The following is a 21,550-nucleotide window of genomic DNA, read 5'->3' on the forward strand; positions in this document are numbered from 1 at the left end:
ACTCAGTATATCGAGGTGCATTTACTTGTTTAGCCACTTACTATTAACATGTTTATCGTACAAACTTCATGATAAAAAATGCTAATTTTCTTTATAATAATTAGAAGATTTGTACAAAAAAAATTAATCAAATTATAGATCGTTTAATTAGCTATATGTATCAAACATATTAACAACTTTCATACTTAACAAGTAACACCCTCATGGAAAAATGCCGGTTTGTTCGATATATATGGATTAATAGTTAACAATGTCTAACTTAATTAATTTTTTATGAAGATAATTTTAGATGATGACAATAAAAATCAACGTTTTCTATTAGAATGTCTATAAATACTGTATAAATATGCTAATCACAAGTGTGCTGATGCATGCACCCATAGATATTTTTTGGTAGAAAATGCACCCATAGATTGGACACAAGTATTGTCCCATTTATAAAATAAAAAATCCGTAAAACACGATCATCAACGGAGCGTCACGTAACATTTGACTCCAATGAGCTCCATTTGCTCCCCCCACATCAGTATTAGGTTACATTATGTAGTTTTGGTTCTCAAGGTCTTCTCTTTTGTTTTTCTTTCTAAAAAAAATGGTATTTTCATTTAACTTAGGAGAATGCTTGCTTATGTGATGTTTCATATGTTACGTACGCATGTGAAAGATGCATAGTTAATTAAGCTAGTATCAGCCAAAATGTTAGAGAGGAAACTAATTAGTGATTTGTATGGTTTAAGCATGTATATATCAGCCAAAAAGTTAGTTCAATTAAGTTTATCATTAAGCTATGAATTATCATTTCAGTGTCACGGCTCACAAGAAAGTAATGTACCCAATGTGATGGCTATCATATAGAAAATAAACGAGATAGTGCTCAATCAACTAAATGTGATTTGAAAAGGAAAAAAAAAAAAAAAAACTAAATCTGGGAGTAGTACAGAAAAAGAATGACTAAAATTGAAAATAAAAGATCTAATAGTTGTAATAATTTAATCTAACGACTAAAACACTTGTACACCCGTAGTAGCCAAAATTATTATCGGATCCGATATATATCAGCAAGAGAAAAGAACCAGTGATTTCTTAAGGTATTTAAAGCTTTAATTTACCCGGAGTCTATGCCAAGGGACTCTCTTTCTTGACTAAGACAAGCCAACCTTGTTTGAAACATTCCTACATCAATACATGCCACAACTATGCTAGAGAACACACGCAAAAATTGGGGTAGGAACAAGGAAGTGCCAAGATCAGGAGACTTTCCACAAACCTATATATAGTTTTCAAATGGAACCGCTTTTGCATCCTACATTCTTCATCTGAAATTTGATTCATTTTCATCGAAGAGAAAACTAAGCACAAAAATGGCAAGCCACCAAAATCAGGATTTGAGTCACAAAGCTGGCGAGTTGACTGGTCAAGCTCAGGTATATATGGCTGTTTTATTTCTTATATTCCATTTTCAGCGCAGCGAGGAGATTTGAACTCGAGTGCAAAGGGGAAGCACATTCACTCTAGCAAAATGTAGCGATGCCCATGTTTGCAGCAACTGTAAATTATTAACTGTTAATTATTGTAATTAATAATGTTGAATTTGGTTTGGTTATAATGTAATCAACTTTCACTTATCAAGTTAATAAGCTGTTTCATTTCCGATCCACACCTTGTACAGGTTAAGAAGGATGAGTTTCTAAACCAGGCATCGGGTGCAGCTCAGTCTGCCCAAAACCAGGCATCAAATTTATCTCAGTCTGCCCAAAACAAGGCATCAAAATTATCCCAGTCTGCACAAAACAAGGCATCCGATGCATCTCAGTCTGCCCAGAACAAGGCATCTGATGCTTCTCAAACTGGCCAAGACATCAAGGACCAAGCGACCCACCTCCTTCAACAGGCATGCAACCACTTCCTGCCATCTCCTTCATCATTATTCAATTTTTCATAGATAATATATTTCTTATTAGATATCGAATAAAGAATTACTCAAACTTCACTTAACATAAGTCAATTTGATTAGTATCAATTCATCACTCATTTTTGTTAACTAGTAAGATAAAAGCTAGTGCTTTCCACCCTTCTTGTTAGGTAACTGCTATTACACTCGATCCGCTATTGGTCTTCTGCACTCCAAATTCAGTACTTTTATTTTTAGTTTTAAATATTCATGGAATGAGTGAATAGCAGTGGTCTTTTTCTTGTACTATATACACATGTTACAATGCATGTACTCTATGTATTTGATTGCAGACAAGTGAGCAAGTTAGAAACATGGCTCAAGGAGCAGCTGATGCAGTCAAGAACACATTGGGAATGAATAGCCCTAACGACCCAAGCAACCAAACCAATACCCCAAGCAACCATACCAACCCAAACAACCCAAGCAACCCGAGCACTAGGATTTGAAGATAGTTCTCTTTCTTCAACGATTGCTCTGCCTTCAGTTTCAACAAATTAAAGCTCCTATGACCTGCTGTCCTGACGATTAGCTAGCCATCCGAGCTCTATGGAAATGGCTATAGTTTGTTTTCTTTCATATGCAAAATATTGTATTTTTGTTCCCTTGTTTTTTTTTTTCTTTTTCTGTTTGGTAAATAAAGGAAGACATGCTTATTTCCCCTTGTTAATTAACAGTGTTGTGGAAATGGACTAATACTAAGAAAGTGTGTTTTATCTAAAAACCTTACTTGTTCTCTCTAATTTGCATCATCTCTATAGCCTCTAAGTTTTCACCCTTTAAACTGTCTAAGAGTTCCACCAAAAAAAGAAATTGCCTAAGCGCGTCACAACTCACACCATATATACATATCACATGTTCATTGCTTGGACTATATCTGTGGGACCATGATTTATGGACCTATGACGCACGACAAGAAGGACCGGAATGCCCGAGCCCCATGGAGCGTAGTCCGGCAAGCTGGCTTTGGTCTAGGGTTGGGCATTCAAAAAAAGAAACCGACTGAACCTCCAAATCGCACCAGCAGCTTGGTTTGGTTTGGTTTGGTTTTTTTTTTTTTTTTATATATATATTAATTTTCAGTGTTTAAACTAAACTGCACCAACCTTAATCAGTTTGGCAAGTGGTTCCCAAAATTCTTAGGATACGGTTAACCGAACCGACTCACATATATTTATTTTAATTTTTAATCTTAATTAATACATGTAGTAATATAAATAATTAGTTATTTATGAATTATTGTATATCCACCACATAAAAACAAAACCTGATTAATTTAAGAGTCACTTTTCCTTTCATTGAAACAACAAACAACAAAAAGGAAAGGCAACCTTTATGTGCCTAAAAAGCATAGAGGAATGAATTATGAAAGACATTTTGATGCCTTTTGTGATTATTAAATGCAGAGGAGAGATTTGACCAAAAAAATGCACAGGAGAGAGATGAGGGCCACACCTTCGGGGAGAGCATTCAACTTTCCCATTTGGAAAAGATAGCAATCGTGTCTCCCATTCTGGGAGATAGAAGCAGACACAGAGTGTGAGAAAAACAGGAGGCACCATTTGGAGAAGGTGGCAGCTACTCTTTGGCGTGCTCTCCTCAGGCTACATCATTTGTGTTTTCCTTTGAGCAATCATTTATATTGGTGTTACGTTCTATAGCGTTTGGGAAATGAATTTGTTATGTATTTTCATCTTCACACAAATAGAAAACCGATCCAAACCAACTCATCACTGCCAGTTAACCGACCTTATCAGTTTTAATAACCCAGTTTGGTCGATTTCGGTTTACAATTTTGACCCATCCGACTAGGTTTGTTTGGTTTCAATTTTGGCCCAAAACCGACCCAACCAACCGACGTCTACCCCTACTTTGGTCTATTAAAGATGTTACTTGTCTACCCTAATTAAAGTCAAATTAGGTTGTGTTGGAGATTAGGCAACATAATCAAAATTGTAGGAGGGTTAGGTATCTTATCCTAGATTTTCTCCAAAATAGTCTCCCAATTCGATGAAGATTACTTTTCGTACAAGTACACTCAAGATTCCTATAAATACACTGGCCATGGTATATATCGAAGAAGGACATCTACATCGACTCTCTCTTAGACTCACTCAAGACGACACACATATTCTCTCTATGCCTAACATAGTCCGAACTCCGCTGTCTACATGAACACTTGTTCATGGAGAACTCATCTCTTTAACACCTTGCCATAGGCTATTCGTCAAGGATGGTTCATGCCATTCTTTCTTAGAACTACACTTGTGGTTTGATCCTCCTTCTAAAGATATGTAGGCAGCCCTATTCGGATTCAACCACACTCCCCAATCAACTTCATTCTCCCCTCATCGAAGATCATGGGCTAGTCCGACTTGATTTTACCTGCGTTTGCGAATGTGCGCGAATTTGATTCCAACAATGAAAACCTCCTGACTAGATCACTTTATCGTAAGCAATAACAAAAGCGAACGCAACAATGTTTCATGACTGATTGAAAGATCATAAGGCCTTTATAGCACCAGAAGTATTCCTCATGCTGCCAAAAGTATAGATAAATGACAATACACCGAGGGCAACGCAATCAGCCCCAAAAAGATAAGAGTTTATTCGCTATACGTTTATATTCCCATGAAAGAAAATTATGTCGATCGAAAGAAGTCGTGTTAATCTCTGCTAGTCATTATTTTGATTGTAGGAAAAATCAATGGCCCATAACATCCAACAGTCATCCACTTTCGTTTGCTATTACACGCTATCAAAACCAAGAAAGAAAAATCAACTGCACATCCTCAATTTGCAGTTCATGCGACAACGGCTGTGGCATAAGACGAGATATAGCGGTGCCGCAAAGGCCCCTATTTCAATGAAAAGATGAGGTCATGCGCGGTGTCCCACATAATGGTGAAAGGAAAGAAAAAGCTTCTTGTAACAAGGTTCCAAGATAAACTCGGAAGGATGGCAGCGCACATTCAAGTCAAAGGCCTTATTATTATGGGCCTCACTAGAGGTTGAAGATCAAGATTAAGCATCATGCGAAGCTTGATTCGAATACACACAGGTGCTAGGTTGTGTCAATTGAAAATTCGCAGAATTGACCACCGCATTGTTGTTAGTTACCAACAGGCTCCGGTATGACAAAGGATGAAAGAAATGTATCATAGTGACCATAAAGATATGAGCTTCGACATCATGCCGATTAAGACCCACAAGGTTGTTTCTGAACCCCATGTCGAGACGTTCAAGCTATTATTAACTATTCAGACCGCATGCCGAGGCGACAAGCTATTATCAACTATTCTGGTAGAGCAGTAATTCCGACAACAATACAATTGCTTTGAGAGCATAGCAAATTTCCAACACGTGAAGAAATCTCTGGACGAGTGTATTTATACCATGTGGAGAAAGACCTTTTTAGGATGGATCTTAATTCTGAATCCTAGAGGATATCTAGAAGTAGATATTGTTCACTCTTAGGAGTTATGATTACTTGCGGTTCACGCTAATTCCTAGATCGTAGGAACCCCAAGACTTAAAGGATCTGATTGTATCCATATCTAGATCAGATTGCATATCTTGCGGGACAAGCATGGTCATCCAGTGGAATTGCTAGGACTCCGCCTATTGCTCTAGAACAGAGTGATGGTGGCACCGTTACTTCTTCTGATCCAACTTCACCCGAAAGTTGATGAGTCTATGACCAGACATGTGTGGTATTTGTATTCAGATCAATCTTACTCCAGCTCTAAAAAAGCATGATCATACAATTAACTAAATACAAACACTCATTAAGCTCTGTTTGCCTCTCGTTTAATTAAACAAAAAAAAGTCCCTCTTTCCTCTGCCCGAGACCCAATATCTCCAATTCCCAATTTTTCTTTACATCCCCCTAATTCCAAAATCTCAACTATTCACTTACACTTACCCCTAGGTATCTCCGACAGGCCACCACCACCTTCTCCACCTTTCTCCACCACCACTTATTGCCCAATTCCCAAATTAAGTTAACACTATGATTATTGGGATGCAATCTTTTTAGATTAATTTGAGGGAACTGGATCCTTTCTTGAGCTCAGGATGGAGATCCTCCTAAGCAGTCCATCTGGGACGTTGAAATTTGATCTAACGGCTCCAAACAGAGGGCCCCTCTAAAAGTTATAATAACTGCAGCCGTTGAATCAAGTTTGAACGATTTAGATGGGCTGCTCATGAGGATTCTCATCCTGAGCTTAGGTTAGGATCCAATTCCTAATTTGTGCTTGTGTTGGTTAGTTCATATATATATATATATATATATATATATATATATATGTATGTATGTTTAGTTTCATTAATTGATTTGGTTTTTTGTTTTCATGAATTTATATATATAAATAAGAAATATAAAATAGTATTACAAACAATCATCATCGATTAGCTCGAACAATCCTATTTCGATAGTTTCACTCTAATTCTAGATATTCCAATGTGATTTTTGATAGTTCCGCTCCAATTTTTTCAGATAGTTCCACTTCAGAACAAAATAAGTGATATTGATTTGGTAATCTTGACTGAGACTAGCGGTAGATTAAAAAAACCAAAAAAAAAAAAAAGCCCAAACCGAATACTGAACAGAAGCTGAAAAAAATCCAACAAAAAAAATCAAACCGAATCGAAATTGATTGATTCGGTTTCGATTTTGATGGTCCATAAACCAAACCGCACTGATATATAATATATATTAATTATGAAAATCAGCACGCGCACATATATATATATATATATACACACACACACAACACATATATTTGCATCTCACTTTCGGTAACACACACATATAACAACTCTACAGTATGCAAAGAATTCCTTTCACTTGGAAGTTGAGTATCCTAATACAGTATGCAAACATGAAGGCAAAGAAGATTGTGAATCCAACGAGAACTCCAGCCACTGGTCCCATTAAACTTGGATCATGTCCGAAATGGTCTTCTACGTACCATTTCACATTTAAGTCAGATGTAATCCCAGGTGCTCAAATGGTCTTTTGTGCTAGAATCTACCACTTGCTATCAAATATTTGTTATTCAAATAACAGAGCTCTTGATGTTTGTTTTCAACTTGTTTTAAATATATTTACTTTGTGTTGCATGCCTTCTTGGAGGTATGACTTGTAGTCTGCCTTTATGCAGGTTTTTACATGAACCTATGGACATAATATTTAAAGAATTGGTGTGTCGGGTGACTGTATTGTTAAAAAAAAGCGAAACCGAAACCGAATTGAAATCAAACCCAACTGAAATTAAACTGAATCGAGAAAAAATGGACAAATTGAACATAACTGAACTTTCGTTTGGTTTTGGTTTTGGCAAAAAACTGAACCTATTGAAACCGAACTGAACCCTAACTGAGACTCTAGAAAGCGAATTCCAATGATAATTTACATCGTATTAACAGTATAATATATCTATTCTATCTCAATACTATATTTATACAAGGATACTTTAGACATTTCATTTTTTTGCCTTTATCATTCATGTCTTTCGTATCTTTCTTTTATTTCAACAATCAAACTTTAAAGAGAAATGCTAAGGAGACTCTCTCAAAGTATGATTCTCCGCGGACTCCCCACAGACTCGGGTCAGGGTGGCAGGTTTCGGATCCTTTTGCTTCAAAATTTGAGGCTTTTGCTCAAATTCAAAGTACTCATCACTAACTGGGGACTTCGAATCGAACTCGAATGAATTTTACGAGCTCAAATTTGTTGGTTTGGGACTTGTGAGGTCGATTATTAGGGTGGGGAGAGAGAGCTCTTGGACGAAGAAGATGAGTGGGTTAGGGTTCTTTGAGCTGGAATTAGGCGAGAGAGATTCTCTCTCTTTCTCTCTCTCCTATCTGTTTCTCTCTCTACAAAATGAGAAATGAGGGTTGGAATTTCTGGGTAACTCATTTATATGGGAAGGCAATTTGGTAATTGTAAATTTTAGAAAAATCCTATTTATGTCCTATTATTATGAATATCGCGTGCATGATATGTGCATATCCGAAATATTTCAATCACAAAATTAAGAAAATGGGTCATTTTAATTAAGAAAATTGGTCATTTTTGTCTATTTCCCTACTATATTTGTAGAGAAAATTAGAATTAGATGCCTCATTTTAGACATATTTATAGATTAAACATTTGTTACTTTCCAACTTTTGATTAAAGTGTTTTTACCTTTGATTAATATCTACTAGCATTTGCCTACACACTTTGTGTGTATGAACACATTTTTATAGAAAATGAGAAGGACAGAGGGGGAGAGAGAGAGAGAACTGGGGGGGGGGGGAGTGGGAGGTTTTTTATTTTTTCTGTTTTTTTTATTTTTTATTTTTTTTAATTAGAGATATTTAAACATCATCTGTAGGTGAGATTTCAATAAAAAATAGTAAATTTTGGACATGTGAAATTACATTATTACCCATTATTTTTTTTTGTGTGATAGAAGACTAAGTAGTCTTTTCATTTTCATATAAAAAATGCTCTCAATAATATAAATCAATTTATTGATATTTTTATGAATTCTCATCTCTTCCTCAATTTAAGGATTCAAGTGGGATGAAAATTAGATGCCTCATTTTAGACAAATTTATAGATTAAACATTTGTTACTTTCCAACTTTTGATTAAGTGTTTTTACCTTTGACTAAAATCTACTAGCATTTGCCTACACACTTTGTGTGTATGAACACATTTTTATAGAAACTGAGAAGGACAGAGGGAGAGAGAGAGAGAGAGAAAACGTTGGGGGGGGGGGAGTGGGAGGTTTTTTTTTTTCTGTTTTTTTTAATTTTTAATTAGAGGTATTTAAACATCATCTGTAGGTGAGATTTCAATAAAAATAGTAAATTTTGGACATATGAAATTACATTATTATCCCTTTTTTTTTTTTTATGTGATAGAAGACTAAGTAGTCTTTTCATTTCCATATAAAAAATGCTCTCAATAATATAAATCAATTTATTGCTATCTTTATGAATTCTCATCTCTTCCTCAATTTAAGGATTCAAGTGGGATGAAGATTAATTGGAATATAATTTTTTTTTTTTTAATTTTCAGCTCAGCATTTTATACAGATTATAACAAAAATAAGAGTTCTTTTATAATTAAAATAAGGATAACACAACACGTACCAATAACTTGGTACGTACCAAAATAAGGATAACACAACGTACTAAGAATTTGGTACGTACCAAATAAAGAATTGCATAACGTACCCAAAGTAATATTTTATAACGTACCAAAATACTAATATGTATCCATATAAAATTTATAAACGTGCCAATCATTTGGTACGTACCAAATAAAGAATTGCATAAGTACCCAAAGTAATATTTTATAACGTACCAAAATACTAATATGTATCCATATAAAATTTATAAATGTGCCAATCATTTGGTACATTATATTTAATATATGTGCATGTTATATCTCATAATTGTATGTTAAAAGGATGTTTGAGTATTTTTAGAATTCAAATAAAAAAATTTATTTGAGTTAAAAAAATATTCTTTTCAAACGAATTATGATAAGATAAGATGTTTGTTGTGGTTCTAGGAGATTTGTGATATTAATTTGTGAATTAATGGGTAAATTAAATATAATAAAAATCATAAATTTTTAATTATAATTAGTAGAAAAATGTTTGATCAAAATTTTAAAAGCTGTAGATGTCTGATTCAAAAAATTCGAAATTGAGGCTCCTATATCAAAATGGTCCATTGTGACATCCCACATTGTCCAGGGGAGTGATCTATGTATATTCTTATCCCTACCTAGCATGAGGCCTTTTGGGAGCTCACTGGCTTCGAGTTCCATAGGAACTCTTAAGTTAAGTGAGTAGCGTGCGAGAACACTTCCAGGATGGGTGACCCATTGGGAAGTTCTTGTGTGAGTTCCCAAAAACAAAACCGTGAGGTAATGGTAAGCTCAAAGCGGACAATATCGTACTACAGTGGTGGAGCGGGCCGGAGAAGTGATCTGCCCCGGGCCGGGATGTGACACCTATATTTATACAAGGATACTTTAGACATTTCATTTTTTTTGCTCTTATCATTCATGTCTTTCGTATCTTTCTTGTATTTCAACAATCAAACTTTAAATAGAAATGCTAAGGAGATTCTCAAAGTAAAATTGTCTGTGACGACCCTTCCCTACTTTTCACTGTAATTTCTTTTTCATTGGTGTGAGTTGATGATTTTACCCTTTTTGGGAAAAAATGGGATCTGACGTGGATGTGGCTTTTGACTTTTATTTCTTTTTCCTGGTTTCATACTAAATTAGTACTCGTCGTCACGAACGCGTGGACGCAAGTTATACCCAAATCAGATTTGTAACGAAAAAGTTACGCTCTGTTAAAGTACATTAATTACAGGTATTTTTGTACATGCGCATACAAATTTATCAGTGCTTGGAACACTGTCAGGAGGACAGATTTTGTACATTTAAAATTGTACAAAATCTGAAATTCAAATCCAATCCTCCCCTTGATTGGTGGATCCGTGTCCCCTATCCCTCACACAAACAACCAATCATCTCCTTAAATTCATCCTCACCACCCAATCAATTGCTTTCCCCCCTTTTGGAAGCAACCAACCACACTTCACACCCAATCAAACTTAAGAGAAAAATCAAACCTCTCTCTCTCTTTCCCTGAAGGCCCTCTCACTCTTTTCTCTCTGTAACTTCCTCAAACGACCCTTAAAACACTCAAATGTGACCTACAACCTACACCATTGAACTCCCTCAACTCCACGAACGCAACCATGTAACCATATTGTGATTTGGTTGAGTTTTGACTCACCAACCCGGAAGGTCCGACTCGGTGAGTTTTGGTTCAACGAGTTTGAGGTCAAGTCACGGGGTTTTAAAGGTCGGAGGCTCCTAGGACAAGTTTGAGGAAGCTTCAATGTGAAACAACCCCGTTTCAAGAAGTTGAGTTTTTGGCAGAACCGTTCGACGCATTTTCAGGCCATTTCCCGTCCATTTTTGGACTTCCAAAAGATATAGATTTATTCTACTCCTCAAGAGCTTTATTTCCATATAAATTTCTTGAAAAATGGTTGAGAAATGAGCAAGTTATGAAGCTTTGAAATTTTTCCCAGAAACCGGCGAAAATTTCTAGAATTCGACAAGCTCAGACGGTAGCGACCAACGAGGACCACCGAAGAAGACGATGGAATATTCCGTCAAAGTTGATAGAATATTCGTTAGGTAACGCCGTTAAACTCTATTAATTATTTAACAAAATATTCCTGATGGATGTCAGGGCCTTGCTTGCGTGTGGTGGCGCATATGGTTATGCCTTAGCCTGCGTGTGGCGGCGCGTCTAGCCTCCAATTGACCTACTGTCAATTTGCGTAGGTCTGTGACATCGAGTAAATCGATTTCGTATATTCAAACCCTATGTTTGAGCAATCTATGGAGGTTTTATTTAAGTTTCCGTTTAGGTGTTATTAAACTAAGTTAATTAGTAATTTCACATATAGGGGAAACATATCCCGAAGACGTACGGGGTTAGGCAAGGTTCGGAGGCTATGATCCGACGAAGTATTTGTGAGTGGGCAGTTTGTTTTTATATCTATACATAGTTACAGTATCCATAAATGCATATTTACCCCATTTTTATGCTTATATTGCCAAGTATTGTTATTATGATATTAAATGTGATAAATGCTGCTATATGGTTAGGATATTACTGTCATGACATTCATACATATTTGTACATGCTGCACCCCGGTGTTAGTACTCCACCCAGGGGCGAGCCAGTCCTTCATGTGTATGTTCACATCCGTACAATTCACTCACCTTGGATCCAAGTTAGGTGCTAGTCCTGTCGTACATATTGCATTAGACAATTCCTACTTGTATGTGACCGCGCCTCGGCGCTAGTCTTCACGTGATCGTAGTACTAAAATGTCATATCCTAATCTCGACTCCGTCGTAGCACTATATTGTTCGATTTAGGCTTACCATTCCCTCATGGATTTGTTTTTGGGAACTCAGACGAGTACTTCTCAGTGGGTCACCCATCCTAGGATTGCTCTCGCCCGAACTCACTTAACTTTTGAGTTCCGATGGAATCCGAAGACAGTGAGTTCCGGTGGGCATGTACATATAAGGCACACCACCCCTTCTCCGTTGGTCGATGTGAGATGTTACATAGAGCGTATTGATTACACCTAGTCCTGTCATACATGTTGCATTATGCAACTTCGACTCGTGTGCTAGCATAGATAGATGAACAATTGATTACACTTGATTATCACATGATTATATTACTGTGGCATTTGATATATCATGACTTAGCATATTTCTGGTTATATTGCTATTGTACTGTTGTTTACATACTTACGTAGTATGTTTTAAGAAAACTTTAGTTGTTTTACAGCGAGGGGTTAGTATGTTCGAAAATAAAGGTTTTCTTACAAACGTTGTTTTGCTGACCCACTCAACTTTGTTTTTCATCCCTCCAGGGTTAGTAGCTGTACTTACGTAGAAACGAGGATTCTGGCAAATCTCAAGAGATGGTTATCTCAGTGGTATAACCCTCATCCTATTTTACTACACTACATTTTAGTAGCTGTGCACTCTTTTGATTAGGTACTTTTAGATTTAAATTTATTCACATCATTTTTCCACTACACTACAATTTATGATTTTGTCACCCTCTAGGTGTCGGCTAGCACAATTCGATTTGGAGTCCAAGTGAACATTTCGGGTCGGGGTGTGTCATTGTCCGCGGACTCTTTGGCACCTCATGTTTTTGGCACAAAATTTTATAATGTTTGCAAAAGAATTTTGCCGAAAACTTGAGGTGGCAGAGAGCCCATAAAAAGTCTCACTTTTAACAAAATCTCCTTAAATATTTCCCAACTTCAAAATCTCTTATAGCTAATTTTTCTACGACAATTAACTATAATCAAGGACACATGAAAACCTTGAGAGTGCAATGCATGACAACGTTGATGTGTTATTTTTCAGAAAAGGATCCTCACCGAATCTTTTTCTTGGGGATCCTATAATCATGACTGTTCATCATACATCGGGACGTAAAAAATTATTTTAAAATTTAAAATTTAAAATTAAATATAAATAGTACCTAAGAAAATTTATCGCATGATGTACGATGAACGGTCACGATCACGGAATCTCTAGGATCTCTAGAAAATGGAGCATTTTTGCTCACCACTATTTAGTGTAATGTACGTTTACCACCTTATTTATCACCGTTAGATGAGTTTGAATTTCAAGATTCGTGTAATGGATAAGCACAAATCTCAAAATTCAAATTCATCTAACGGTGATAAATAGAATGGTGAGTATACACCACATTAAATGACGATGAACAAAAAAAAAAGGAAATTTTGAAATAGGTCCAATTTTATAGACTACCTTTTGAAATAAGTCCAATTTTTAGTGACTTTTAACTTTTGAAATAGGTCCAATTTTTAGTTATTTTAGATCCATTTCAAAAAACCCCATAAAAAAAAAGCACTTCCAGAAAAAGGATCCTTTCCGTTATTTTTCTGACCCTAGGAGAAGGTAAGATTTGTGTAAGACAGCCGGCTCCACGGCGTCAGATTCATGAGTACCACAATAAACACTTGGAACGTACCGTACAGGAACACCGCCCAAGAAAGAGCCAGAGATCTTCCACTGTTTTAACAGGGAGGGAGGGGAGGGAGACAAAAGGGTTCAACTCGTCACTGCCCGTTGCCTTTTTGCAGCCTCCAAAATACTTAGGACTCGGTATCTTCCTCTTCCACTTCTTCTTCCGAGCCTTCAAGTAGAGAGAGAAGGGGAGAGAGACTCAATTTTTAGTGAGAGAAAGAGAGAGAGAAGGAGAGAGAGAAAGAATGTCTTTAACGTCTGTGAAAATGTCGGAGGACGTCTGGCTGACGTGCCTCACTCACGCATTGTCCACCGAGACGGAGGAGATCATGGGCCTCCTGCTTGGTGACATCGAGGTTACACTCTCTGCCATTTTCGTCTTCCAATTTCTTCAGCTTCTTCCATTTCTGTTATGTGCATGTTAGGTTTTCTTTACTGTTTGCTGAATTCTGCTCTTTTTTGTGGGTGTTCAAAATTAAAATTGCTTCATGTTGATCCTTGGAATGATTTTAGGGTTGGAATTGTTTGCAAAATTGTGGGTTTTGGGTTGTTTTCTGAAATGGGGTTACTCCAAAATTAAGTAATTTATTGGGTTTTATTTTCTAGGATTGTGTAAAATTGGACTACTGGGATTTGGTAGATGGTTACAATGTAGTTTAGAAAGATTAGTTCTTTTGATTTTAGGGAATTCTGGGTCCATTTCGATTTCTAATTTGGATTGCATTAAGTCATAGTAGTCATTGCTTTCGGTTTCTTTTAATTAGATGAGTTCTTGGGGTTATTTTTTTTTTCTTTTCTCACAGTACATGGTACTTCAGCAAGTTTAATCTGGGAACTGAGGACAAAATTTGTCCTTGCGGTTTGTTGGAGATACTTGAAATTGTTTTAAACTACTATGGTTTCTCGGAGTTGTTACGTTTGCATTTCAAATGACTGCTATTCATTTCTTCTCATTCAGCTACCAGCTTGTTAAGTGAAGTAAATTTTGAAATCTTAGTTGCATTATAAAATTAAATGGGAAAGCTTCTTTAGTTCATATGACTAACATTAGAACATTCATACTGACAATAAAGGAAGCCTCAGCCTGATTTTTTACCAAATCAGCAGGCTAACTCATCTATTTGTTCCTGCACATAATGAGTATTAGGTGCTCCTCGGGAGTTAGAGACTCACTGTGAATTGTTAGATAAGGCGTTCTTTTGCATTAGGTTAGTTGAGTCCGTCATCCAGTACAGGTTTCACAACCACCACACTATCTGGTTGCCGATTTCTAATATCTAATTGAGAAAGAGTTATAAATCAATGGTTCTGTCAATATGTTTCCACAGTCTGCTGGATCTTTGAATTGATGTGCACTCTAAGATCCCTTCCGTTGAAATTCTATTGTAATGCTATTCACTCTAGCCGGACCCAAGGCTTGTGTCTGATGTTCCATACTAGGATTCTAGTTATGAAGCTGAGGCAGTTTCTTGTATCACCTCTTATGTTGGTTTCTTGGGTGTGCCAGTTTTAAGTGGAATGCTCCCAGTATTTGGCCTAATGATGTGCGACTCTACAAGTATTTTTCAGCATATCTCAAATACCCTTATGAAAAATAATTGTATGTTTTACAGTCTACTCAGAATGAGAAGGTCTTATCACCTTTTTTCTTGTGAATCCATTTTCTGAAGGTGATACATAGATGGAAACCTGAATACAGTTGTGATTTATAAAACGAATTTCTTGTAATTTGTATTTTTCCTCTTTGTTTTGTTTTCCTTTATATCATATCTTTATCTACCGTCTTATGGTTATATTCTTCCCCCATGATGGTGGGAATTTCAGAACTCTGTAAATGGCGGTGTGACAGCACTAATTTGGGGAGCATCACCTCAGACACGATCTGATCGGAGGAAGGATCGTGTGGAGACTAATCCTGAGCAGTTGGCTGCTGCATCAGCCCAGGCCGAAATATCCTTTGTGTTTTAAAGTGTTTTTTTCCTTGCTTTTTTTATATTCGTATCTTTTGATATTTGCATACTTACCACATGAAAAACAACAAAAAGATCCTTCAGATCTCTAAGTTAGTTACATTACTACCACAAAGAGAAAATATAGCTGCCATTTCCCTCAATATCCTCATAGTAAACAGTACAGTTGATGATCTCCAAGTATGAAAGTGCTCTGGTTTAAGGAGAGCACTATAGTCTTTTCACAATGAGCATAATTTTTTTGTTTGGTTAATTTTCCTCGATGAACTTCAGTCCAGTCCGTTAAACTAATGATGAGCTGAAGAAGGAAGATATTCAAAGACATGCTTAACTTTTATTACTAGGACCCCTTGACTAGAAACCCTAGTTTCTTTAAACTAGTGTAATACAGTCACCTTAAATGGTTGTGTTAGATTTGTGCTATACTCATTCCATGTATTAGGATTTTTTGTTTAACATAGTTTTTACTGTCTTGCTTTAAATGGTGATGTAAATTTTTATCCAAAAAAGAGGAGGGGGTGCGCTCAACAATCTAAATCATGTAATAAGAAAAAACTCTAAGATGCATGAGCTCGGGCTTTGAGGTTTATGCGGGCTGGAAATTTGCAAATATGTGCAGTTGGTTCAACATTTATATTCTATAGTATTATGTCAACTTATACTTGTAGTGTTCATGGTATTTGCATGTAGCACTTCCTTTTATTATCTTTACCTTTGAGGGTTATTCATGATATTGTGTACTTAACTCTATACCACAGAATGACACTGTCAACTGGAAGAACAACTAGAGTGATTGGGTGGTACCATTCACATCCTCATATTACAGTTCTTCCATCTCATGTTGGTGAGTGTTATCTAAATTCCCATGCTTTGTGTCATTTTGTTCACTTTTGTTCTCATGAGGTTGGGCTACTGCATGGGTAAGTATCAACAGCTACTGAATTGGTAGAAACCTGAAACGTGTTCATTTGATAGCCAATCACATTTCTGGGAGTGGTATGAAACATGATGAGTCTACACATTCTGTCCAGATATGTAGGTTCTATTCAATACTTTGAGGTGGGTGGCTGGAAAGTCATGGGTTGATTTTGGGATCAGGGAATTTTGTCATTTTTTAACCAATACTACAGGGGCGGATATATGGAACATGGAGTTGGAACCCGTGCTAGCTAATAATTCATGATGTAAAAGGATCACCATGTTGCATCAGAGTTTACTTTTTGAAATCTCTTATTAAATTAAAAGGCTTGAAGAAAGAAAGACTTCCAAATTTGAAAACCATCCTTCAACTTCCTCCTTTTCCATCTCAGAGTCCCCAAACACGTATCTGAATAACTGTAAACCAACAATCCTTGGAAGACATAGAAGAAGAAAAGGATAAGGAGAAGTTTCAAATTTGTCTACTGCTAGTTTGAACTTATTCTTTGTAATTTTTTTGGGCCCTTAATGTGATTGGAGAGATGGTTGTAGTGTTATAACAACAGTTTGGTAGTACTTTCTGTGGAGTTTCAAGGAGGAAGAAGATGCAGAGAAGGTGATAATGGTCCAAGGGAGAGAAATGAGTTGATAGAGGAGACTTTACAGATAAGTAGAGAAATTAAAAGACTGACCTTGTACACAATGCAGCAAGCTAATGTTTCTAATAAATCGCCATATGGCCACCATTAGATATTGTCAAAATATGGTTTAATCTGTGGCTCATGAGTGTGATGCACATATGTGTCTGTATATGTCATGCTATTACTCAACAGTAATCTCTTAACAAGTGTTTCACTCTTTCTAACCTTTGGATCAGATGTGGTTATTTGTTAGACATGCTATCATAGTCGGTTGCCAGAGATCGATATTACAGCTATGTTCTACTTTGTGCAGACGTGCGGACGCAGGCAATGTATCAACTTCTAGATTCTGGGTTTATCGGGCTCATATTTTCCTGCTTTAGTGAAGATATAAACAAGGTTCGCATTATAAATGGTATTTGTAAAGTAGTGAAGCTACCTTATATGCATAAATTTGCTTGTGAATATGTTCTTTATTCATACTCGGTATTTTCAGGTTGGGCGAATCCAAGTCATTGCTTTTCAGTCCTCGGATGGGAAACAGCATCACATGTCAAGACCTATATCTTTATCTCCTGTACATAAAAGTCCAGTTATAGATGTTGAATCGTCTTTAAGTACCTCAGAAAATGCACCAGCGAGATCCACCTTAACTAGAGCAGGGAGTCCTGAACAAGACACAGCTGATTCAAGAACTTCTGGAACTATAAAGGTATTTATATCCATTCTATTAAAATTGAGAAAAGGAATAGAAAAAACATGTTAATTGATGAGGGATGATAGCTGCAGTCTCGCTATTTGTTTCACTGAATAAACACATGATTATATTCTTCAAGTATATACTGTATTGATCTCCTGAAGTGTCATGAATAATGAAACTCTTTTTCTGTCCTTTCACATTAAATTTAAAATTTAGGTTTTGTGCCTGATGGCCCATGATCTTTGTGGTCATTATTCATATTTCCGTGGAACTGGAAATATGAATAATGAGACTAAGTGGCAAAATTCATTTGATTTTGATCAGTAGGTCATTCTTAATATAAGTAGTGCATGTTAGCCGGTAACAGATAATATTCATGATTCCAGCTATTCTTTCCAACAAACTCAGTGGGCATCTCATATATGAGTCGTGGAAGAAGGCGTGTGACCCATTAGATTATAGGGCCATAAAGAAAGAAAATAAGTAGTGAGTTTAGGTTCTTCCCTGATTGCTTTTGTTGGTGCCTCAAATCAGAGGATGTGATAGGAGCTCCATTCAAATGAGCCTCTATTCTACTTGTGATAGTTTCTTGTTGCAGACTAGCTTGTCTAGAGATACCATTTTCATGCTGGTCCATGTTGTGCAATGCCTAAATTATGGTTGATTTGCTTAGGGTGGGGGGAGGTCTTCAGACCTGGGGCTTTTCTTTGCCAATGCTGATGCAAGTCATCTAGGAAGAGTTGGAGGAAACTACCCGACTGACACTTCAAGCAACATCATTGGCGATATAGATCCCATGGATATGTCAGAGAGTATGCAAGAAGCAATGCACCGTTCTAACTTGGATATGAGGTATGCATGAGTTTGTACTTGATACCTGTTATCCTCTTTATTGTTATTGTGTGAAACTATGTAATTGGCGCTGGGAATGCTTGTGATTAGCCTTTGGTTCAACCTGTGGGCAAATTTCTACTCGTGCATCTTAAATGTTGTACCGTAACAGGAATTCAGATCTTTCGCCATAAAACTTCCCAAATAAATTAAAATGAAGTAAGATTAATTCTATTCTCATTACTCAAGATGAAGATTCATGAAATATGTATAATTCCCTAGCATGTTATCAGTGTCCTAACAACAGTAATTGGCTTTGCTAATTGTAGAATAGATTCCAAGTGTGGACATTTTTTCTGGCAGCAGACATAACAGCATTGCCATAGCTGCCTAAAATTCGTTCAAAAGAACTGAGTAAATTTCCAAAATATAGTGGTTCTCAAGTCTCTGGCTTCTTGCTTTAAATCCACTTTGTTATCTAAAAACCAATTGACTGGAGGAATGATCTAGTGTTTTGTTTGTTGGGTCCCTGCGAGAATAATGTTGTTCCTCTTTATTCCTGACTCTTTCCCATCTCTCCCGATTGTTTATGCTTGATGAGTTGTTTTCTACGTAATCGGCTTGCACCTTTCACTCACGTATGAAGAATAATTCCTAGTTCTAGCATCTGGATGTTTTCATGCTCCAAATTGAAACAAAGAACAAGATCTTCCACAATTATATTTATTGCTGAATAAACAATGTCCAATTCCATTCTGAGGTCCTAAAAGACAATTTTTATTTTTTATTATCTCTTTTTCATTGCTTGCAGTGGTGCTGAGTATGCCAGGAAAGAAGTTCCTCTTCACGTTTTACCGACCTCATCTCTCGTGAAGCTCAATTCACCTTTAATGTCATTCGCTGAATTGCAACGAGTACTGTATGAAGAGGAGCGAGCGGCTTATAACCAAGCAATCTTGCAAAATATGAGGTGATACATTGATATTCCATCACTTTATACTAATCAACCCATTGTTGATTCTAATTGGCTTTGGTTTTGCTTAGGGATGGGAAAGTGCATCCTCTTACTTTCATACATCACACATCAATGTACCAGTCTTCCATGTGCAAATTAATCGAATATTGGTCAGAATTATATTCCCATCTCTGTATTAGCTGTTTGTGCCTGCTCTTTTACCGTTTTCAGTGTTGTACTTACTTTTCTTCGAATCCTCTGCAGTTTGAGTCCTGCCATAAGTGCACTGCAATGTCGGTTAAGAGAGAATGAAACTCGGGTATAATACCATGCAATTTGTAGATAGTAAGGATGCTTTGTTAATCTCAAAAGTGTTCTCAAGTTTGATGGAGTTTCAACGGAGTTTGATTGATTTGAAATTCCATCTCGAGCTTGAGCCATTTTATAATTTCAATCTGAAACTTCTATTTTATGTTACAAACTCGTTTACGACTCAAAGTGCATTTCCTTTTAAGACTGGACGTACATGATGACTTACCATATGGTGGGTTACATCCCTATGGTCCTTGGCCATGCTCAAATTTCGATTTTTTTTGTCCCTAGTTTGTGACATTATGACGTAGTTGTCTTTCTCATGCAAACTATATTTATAAATGAATGGCCTTTGCTGAAACAGGTAGCAGTGCTCACCGATCAAGTGAAGATTTTGGAAACTGAGACGCATAGAATAGCTGAGACAAATTCGGGATCTCCTCGTCCAGTTTCATCTCCTGTACTCCGTGGGAGTGCTCCGTTTGGTCACAGGGAAATGTTTAGTCCAGCTGAATCTGTCAGTGCAAGGAGTCCAGCTGGTTCTGGCAGTAGGAGCCGAAAGGGTTCGTAATGCAATCTCAGAGAAAATCCTCTGGCGAATGCATACCGTGTAGTGTTTGGATTTGCTTGATATGCTGTGTTGTTTTGCAAAATCTAGTTATGCCAAAACGGATTGCGCCTTATATGCAATGAAATGTGTTTTGGAAATTGCTGCTGCTGTTGAACTTTTGGGTAAATAGGGGACAATTGTCGTGCAAATTCCACCTGTATTTTGTAACCAGATATAATGAAAATTTTCAATGGAAATCAGTCATCGTTTTATGGATTTTGGGACTCCGTTCTTACCACGCTTACTCAACATTGGGTTGTGTCCTCAATGGCCCTAGGCCAAATGGGGAGAGGAACTTAAATGCAACAGGTTAAGCACCGCGTGGCATCCTTTGTCCAATAATGCATTGCTGTGTGCAAGGCTTTCTTTGCATGGCAATTTATTGGATTGAAATGTCATGTGACGGTAAATTTGTTTCATGTATGTTGCTCTCTTAAATGGGAGCTTCCATTTACTCTGTAGCACCACATTTCTTTTCTTTTTAATCCATAGCACAACAGAGAAACAATAATTGCCTGGCTCAAAAGGGAGCGTAGGAGAAATTCTTAAAGGCGGATGATCAAATGACCTGCCCAACCGATCGCATACAAAAAAGCTCCCTTCCGTGTTTGGTCCCACCCCGGGCGTTTGGTAGAATTTTGATTCTGCTTTCTACGGTCTTTTTTATTTTTTTATTTATTTATTTTCAGTATATATTGGTATTAATTATTAGCGTAAGATATGAATGACTTCAAAACTACAATTTAGGGTTAAATAAGACCATTTCAGAGCATAGGATAGTGTTTAGTTCTAGGGTATTGATCCTACTCGTGAGTTATAAAATGATAGCTAACCCTACGCCTTAAGCATTAACGATGAGATTTTAAAACAAAACAAGGAATATAAATACGGACTTGCCGAGTTGGCAGGCGTAAAATGCAATACAAGCAGTTACAGAGTTACTAAGTTGTACTTATAATTGTCTAGGGGCTAGAATAAAGTAGGAAAGTGTTGTACTTTTATGCACAAACGAAAGCGAATTCTAATAAAGT

At 36.7% G+C, this 21,550-nt stretch overlaps 2 protein-coding genes across 3 annotated transcripts; both read left to right on the forward strand.

Annotated features, from left to right (window-relative positions):
- Positions 1-1,322: 1,322 nt before the first annotated feature.
- Positions 1,323-2,654, forward strand: LOC137738788 (late embryogenesis abundant protein 7-like). Its single transcript, XM_068478262.1, has 3 exons — positions 1,323-1,424; positions 1,670-1,891; positions 2,245-2,654. Exons 1-3 carry the CDS (start codon positions 1,362-1,364, stop codon positions 2,398-2,400), a joined length of 441 nt encoding a protein of 146 aa, XP_068334363.1. The 5' UTR covers positions 1,323-1,361; the 3' UTR covers positions 2,401-2,654.
- Positions 2,655-13,644: 10,990 nt separating this feature from the next.
- LOC137739571 (uncharacterized) lies at positions 13,645-20,735 on the forward strand. 2 transcript variants are annotated; one of them, XM_068479190.1, is made up of 10 exons: positions 13,646-13,938; positions 15,407-15,532; positions 16,309-16,396; positions 17,425-17,510; positions 17,608-17,823; positions 18,485-18,663; positions 19,454-19,612; positions 19,687-19,767; positions 19,862-19,916; positions 20,274-20,735. In XM_068479190.1, the coding sequence occupies exons 1-10, from the start codon at positions 13,828-13,830 to the stop codon at positions 20,478-20,480; spliced, it is 1,308 nt and encodes a 435-aa protein (XP_068335291.1). In that variant the 5' UTR covers positions 13,646-13,827; the 3' UTR covers positions 20,481-20,735. The 2 variants fall into 2 exon arrangements, with proteins under 2 accessions (XP_068335292.1, XP_068335291.1); XM_068479191.1 differs by lacking the exon at positions 19,862-19,916 and having other exon boundaries at positions 13,645-13,938; positions 20,274-20,399.
- Positions 20,736-21,550: the final 815 nt, after the last annotated feature.

The sequence above is a fragment of the Pyrus communis genome, chromosome 7, assembly GCF_963583255.1.
Source record: "Pyrus communis chromosome 7, drPyrComm1.1, whole genome shotgun sequence".
Taxonomy (NCBI): domain Eukaryota; kingdom Viridiplantae; phylum Streptophyta; class Magnoliopsida; order Rosales; family Rosaceae; genus Pyrus; species Pyrus communis.

Coding starts and splice junctions, on each gene's coding strand:
- LOC137738788 (XM_068478262.1), top strand. CDS start 1,362: ATGGCAAGCCACCAAAATCAGGATTTGAGTCACAAAGCTGGCGAGTTG. Junction 1,425..1,669: donor AGTTGACTGGTCAAGCTCAG/GTATATATGGCT, acceptor CACCTTGTACAG/GTTAAGAAGGATGAGTTTCT. Junction 1,892..2,244: donor CGACCCACCTCCTTCAACAG/GCATGCAACCAC, acceptor ATTTGATTGCAG/ACAAGTGAGCAAGTTAGAAA.
- LOC137739571 (XM_068479190.1), top strand. CDS start 13,828: ATGTCTTTAACGTCTGTGAAAATGTCGGAGGACGTCTGGCTGACGTGC. Junction 18,664..19,453: donor CGTTCTAACTTGGATATGAG/GTATGCATGAGT, acceptor CATTGCTTGCAG/TGGTGCTGAGTATGCCAGGA. Junction 19,613..19,686: donor GCAATCTTGCAAAATATGAG/GTGATACATTGA, acceptor GGTTTTGCTTAG/GGATGGGAAAGTGCATCCTC.